General features: G+C 37.0%; 1 protein-coding gene across 1 annotated transcript in view; it reads right to left on the reverse strand.

The window, feature by feature from the left end:
• Nucleotides 1-5,030, reverse strand: part of CARM1 (coactivator-associated arginine methyltransferase 1) — a 52,739-nt gene extending 47,709 nt beyond the window's left edge. The window contains exons 1-2 of the mRNA XM_009884320.1: nucleotides 5,006-5,030; nucleotides 4,704-4,829 (exon numbers count right to left, since the gene is read on the reverse strand). Of these exons, the coding sequence (XP_009882622.1) occupies nucleotides 4,704-4,829; nucleotides 5,006-5,030 (151 nt within the window). The remainder of the gene's footprint in view (nucleotides 1-4,703; nucleotides 4,830-5,005) is intronic.
• Between the last annotated feature and the right edge of the window lie 970 nt (nucleotides 5,031-6,000).

The raw sequence follows: 6,000 nt of genomic DNA on the forward strand, positions 1-6,000 counted from the left end.
GTAAAAAATCTAGACATTTAAAATCCTTCACATAGTATTTTTTTTCTAAAGCTGCAGGAAAAATAAGCTAAATTACTTGCCTATAGAAGAAAAAAACCAAAAAACTTACCAGATCATATCTGGAAAGCCAAACACTAATATTAGCTAGCAAGAAAACAGCCCAGAATAATTCCAATGAAAATACCAGAATATTATGAGCTACTCAAAAACCGTGGAGAAGCGATTGACCTATTTCTAATCCCCTTTATGTTGTCCTCCCAGGAATCAGACTCAATCAATACTTTAAAATGCTAATGCTAAAATTATTCCCACAGAAATGTTCAAGGAAAGCCTAGAGAAACAAAAGGTACTGAAAATAGTGCCATAAGTGATCAGGTCTGCAGCTTCCCTTAAATCCTACCACCTTGAACACACTCAGTGATTCAGCTCAAAACACCACAAAGCTTGTGAATAGCTGCTTCTAACTAGATCAAGGAAAGCAATGGAACAGAAAACCACAGAGTGAGACAATGGCAAACCCAGAGGTTAAACAGTGAGACTAATACAGACACAGCAGAAGGCACAGTTGATGGCAGCCTACTCTCTTAAGATTTGCACATAGACCAGCAGTCTCCAAAATCACATCATGCGCATTTTTTCTTGCACATCACAGTCCCCAGCTCCAAATACAACCTAGAAAATTATTATCTTATTATACACACTTATTCTGTTGAAGCCAAACAGGTCAAACTGATTGCTGCCTATTCCCAAAGCCCACCCCGTGTTTGGGACAGCCACATAAATGAATTAACTCAGGGAAAGCACCTACAAAGCTTTCAGCCACTTTGTGACAGTGGAATAAACTGGAATATGACACAGAACCAAACTTTCTGCCCCAGAGGTGAGAAGTTATGGATTAAAATTGCACATGTAGTACGCCTCAAAAGTCAAAATCTGTTTTTTTAAGTCATTTAAATCTGGTTTTTTAAGTCATTCCATTACTAAGCATTCTCCTACTGCTCTTTTGAGAATAACGAATCCTGGACTTCACAATCATTGCGAATTGCAGAGGTGTAATTACAGTCAATGCATTTAATAAGTTCTCTCAACAAGTTGTACCTCATTGTTTACACAATAAAACTCTGCAAGACTTCCAAGCTGCAAGATTAAAGACATTTGTGAATTTAACTGCTTTCTAAATTGACACAAACAGAACAAGATTCAGGTAACCAAACTCTTCTTTTTTCACTTTTCTAAAAAACAGAATCATTACTTTAAACAGAAACTAGCAAGCAACCACAGAGTCATTTGGTCTTTTACTTAACAGAATTTATTATTTGTCACAAATTCTTAAACTGCTGAACAGCTTCCTTGCAACCTGTGGGTCTTGAGGCATATCAATCAGTTGTCCCCACTTAGAGTACTTTGGGTTGCATGACTCAGTGGTCACAGCACACACTAACTGGAATCTTTCTGGATAGAATTAAACCAAAATATGCACTCCAGGAATAAACCTTGACAGTCAATGGCCATTTAGTCTATGTGACCAGACTAGATCTAGTTCAAAGTAAACACACCCTCCATTCTTACCTCCTTCCCAAATGAGTATAGTTTGCAGACCAGGGTCCCAGCACTAATTGTTCTGTTCTACAAACTTGTTCCTTCTGGACTGTGTGACTTGCTAATGGAGTCATAGCTCATTAGATCCATATACCATTACATAAAATAATAATTTTGGGGAAAAAAAATCACTGTAAGACATACCATGTTCCTTTGCTTCACTTATACTGCAGTAACAGTATGTATGTTTTCACATCTAAAATTCAATGTATGTCTTTAATATATTTCACATACATCTCTCTCTCTCTACAGACACACACACTCATATGTCTCTAGCTCAGTTCTGCATGTGGAGATCCCCAAATACGCTATAAATAACTGAAAACTGTAAATAGCACTTTTTTTTCCCAGCTGCTTCTATCTAATTAGCACAGCTATTCGAGCTGGCAGACAACTTTCAAGGTAAGTTGTGCTAGTAAAACAACATCTACAGACATCAACTATTGGCATGTCCAATGCCTGGACGGACTGTGAAAATGGCTGGAGACCAGGGTTATGAGGTTTGAAAGAGAAGAAACCTGCATTCTACCACTACCCTGAAAGAACAATTCATCCTATGCTCATGAACTAATTCTGTGCTAAATAAGCAGGCCATTTCCACCAAGGAGTAGAGCTACATACCAAGTCTGCCACAGATGAGTTACAGACTGGCTGGTTGGTCTGTTACAGATAAATGATCTTTGTTTTTGAAAGAAAAGCCTATAGGCTACTAACTTTCATTTTTATTGCCTGCTTGATCCTACTCAGATGTTTAACATATGTTTAGCGGCACAAGCAGGGCATGAATTTCCCTCTCCCTCTACTTCTCACTCCGCATCTTCCTCTACCTTCCTAAAAGACCGAGGACTAAAAAAACCTAACACTTTTACAATGCATTTTCATAACACTTTTAATGTATGAAAAAGGAGTTTTCAGTCCATTGTTTTAATAACAGCATTACTTTTATTTATTATATACACATAGACATTTGCAAATACATAACCCTGAAAGTAACACCTACACTTGTACACAGCAAACAACAAAAGGTTAGCTTCTGCTCTTGAAGAACCTTGACTTCTTTGTAAAAAAACTTTCTCAAGACTAGGTGCTATTTGATATACTCAACATGTAGAAGGTAACACCAAGCCACTCCTATGGCACGAGGAAATAATGTCCTACAAATAACTTTCAACTTAAGGCAGCACCCCACTCACTCCATTCGAGATCAACATGTTTGTCATTTAATCTGAACAGACTTCACTTCAACCAATCTGTTATATTCCTGTCATTTATCAATGAGTTGTTGCATGAACTAAGAAGCTATTTCAATTTATTTTCTCCTTAGTTTTAAAGATGAAAAAAAATACAGAAAACACTCAATGTTGTCACGTTAACAAACAACCAGAAGTAATAAATTGAGAGACATCTATACTGTTCTTATCTATTTCACAACATGTAGCTATACAAATAAACTAAACACAAATCACCAAGGAATATAGCTAAAGAAAGGAATGAAATTACCACTTAATCTTCAAGGCACTCCTCTCAGAAAAAATAACCAAACTGTACAGGAATTAGCCAGATTTTTTCCAAATACCTGTTTGCAAAGGTGGGGAAGAGCACTAAGAGAAAATTCTTTCGCCTTCGGATCCCAAACTATCAGTGCTTTTTTGGAATCCAAACCTTCCTATGTAGACAAGACACAGTAGAGATTCCAGACCAAAGAGTACTGAAAAACTTGCCTGACTCCTTAATTATTAGGTATTAATTATCCCAGCAGTGAGCTAATAAATTGCTAAACAACCTAATCTTAATTATTGCTTCAGTTATTATATGGGTCTCTGTAAGAGACAATATTCTATTGCAGTCTCGAGAGAAATCACTTAATGGAAACACAATACTAAATTGTAACATACAGATACATAAAAAACCATCAGACACTTGCAATCATGCTTAGCTTATGTTCATATTGTTTTAGTAAGGTTAAGTGGTTGAAAATGTGAATAGCTTTTCTTGATGGATACAGATGAAAGGCTGTAACCAAGTAAGACTTCAAAGGCCACCAAGATTTGGCACACAACTGAAAAAATCAGGTTAGTCTAAAGACTGTATTTTCTAGTAGAGTGGGATTCAAGAGTTCATTTGTGTCTACATGACACAGGACTAGCAACTCGTTGCATGAACCAAATCACCTACCTCCAAATTCTCAGCCCTTGATGCTTTGAAACATGTATGTGTCTTTAAACAAGCTGCCAAAAAAACCCAATGCAATTGCTCTGTGCCTCCATTTCTACAGAATATAAATATAAATAATATAAAATGGAAATAACTATAATGGCCTTCTGGAAATCCTCAGGCCTAATGATGTAGGCTGCTACGTAAGAACTCCGGGTTATTGCTAACGAGGAAGCTGTGTGTTACCTATAGTTACACAATTTCAAAATGAGTTGTGGCCACACTGCACAATACTTAGAATAAATAGGCAGCCTTCTGAATTTACTTGAATAAAAACTAAGAATGCTTTTCCGAAAGCCAGTCTGAGGACAGAACATATTACAAAGTCTCAGCTGTTGGATTCACAAAAAACACGTCAGGTGGAAGTATAAAAATACAGATGTCAACATTCTACTAAAATACAGTCATGTTTCCACAACTGAGTGAGTTTCTTTTTCAGCATTACTAAACACAAAATATCTATCCTAAGAACTGCAGGAATATGTTAAACTACCTCAATTAACTATACAAACAAACAGATCTGTAAGGCAATTTCTGAATGGGGAGCAACAAGTGGGAGATTGCCCACACTAAGCATTATATTTACCAGTTCTTAGCGTTTATGAAGTTAAGTCATATGATCTGTTATCTGCATTTGCTTTCTTCAGAAAGTTAATCTGCAGTTGTTTTGCAAAAATGTTATGTCCACTATGTGAATGGTCCATACTCCACAAAAGGCAGCTGGAGTGGGTTAGAGGCAAATGAAGTTGCACAAATGATCATAACAAAACACAATATTTAAATAGCCAACATGAAACAGAGGCAGAAGACAATATATTTTAAAGCGAACTTTACCAATACAGTAGCATGGCAGGAAGAAGAAGATGCTCACAAATGCAAGATGTACTTACCAGCTTGAGACTTGAACTGGAGCAAGGCACTGTTGTATCCCAGCGAAATTAACACAGACTGTTTTCCCACATGACAGTATTCAGTGTCTCTGTTAACCAAGCATTTAAACACACAGACTCCATCAGCTGAAGGGAAAAAAAATACTTCAGAAAACTTTCAGCAGTCAAAAATAAAACCAGATAAAGAACTAGATGTCTCTTTTGATTAACAATATACATAAGCACGTATCTGAAGTACACAATTTAGCAAAAATACACTTCTCTGAAATGTTGTTTCTTAAGCTGATTTTCCAGTGACTTACAGTTTCCATCCCACTTATCATCCATAGTTTCTTGAAGTTCCCCTGACCTCAGAAGAAAGAAAGAGAGCTGACTAAATTAATTTTTACTTGGTTCCTAACAAGGAACTACTTCTACTACTTTCTACTTCTTTTGCTTCTGTAATCCTATGTGCCGATGTCATGATAACCTCTAGAGATGTTGCTCTGGCAAATGAAATGGCAGGGTAAAGAGTCAGGGATCAATTATATTCACTAAACAAGGAGAAGTAAACTAGCTTTTTTCCAGTAAACACACACTATGTACCACACCATGTCTGACAACTATCAATAAACCCATCATGTGAAAAAAAAAAATGCAATTTTTCAGACAATGAAGAACACGTAAGTACTTCAGAACAAGGGACAGGAGCAGCAGAGGACAAGCCTGTGCACTGTGCTCCTTGGGGAGGGGGATCCAATATCAGAGGCTTAAGTGGTGCAGTACATCAGTACACACTGTCTCACTGTCAGCTTTGCAGCTGTCAGGAGGTAACTGTGTGAGCACATCAAGCAAGATGCACATTATCACTTTCAGAAACCTGAAAGAGGTCTGAAAGGGACCTTCAAGCAAATGGCAGCTACAGACTTGGACTACAATAGGTAAAGCTTTTAAATTATGGGCGTTTGTTTATATCTTCATCATTCCAGCAGCAAAGCTCCAGGACTTAATATCCCTGAACCATTCCTTCATACATTTCAGCCCACTTTGCTGACAAGTGTTTATGATGCTTCACCCACATACATTTTATGCTTCTGGAGATAAATGATAAAACAAAACCCCCACCAGCACTAGAAAAAGTAAATGGTTTAAGGCCAAACAGAAACAAAAAGAGAACAAAAAGCAAAAGTTCACAAACTGGCAGTAACACAGAAAAGTGATATAGTGCAATATACTAAAGAATGTGCAAGAGAAAAAACTGAAGGAAAGACAGAATGAAAGGAAAGAAAATACACATCTTGAAAAGCAGAGATGTAAT

Source organism: Charadrius vociferus, unplaced genomic scaffold (genome assembly GCF_000708025.1).
Source record: "Charadrius vociferus isolate BGI_N301 unplaced genomic scaffold, ASM70802v2 scaffold183, whole genome shotgun sequence".
NCBI classification, from domain to species: Eukaryota; Metazoa; Chordata; class Aves; order Charadriiformes; family Charadriidae; genus Charadrius; species Charadrius vociferus.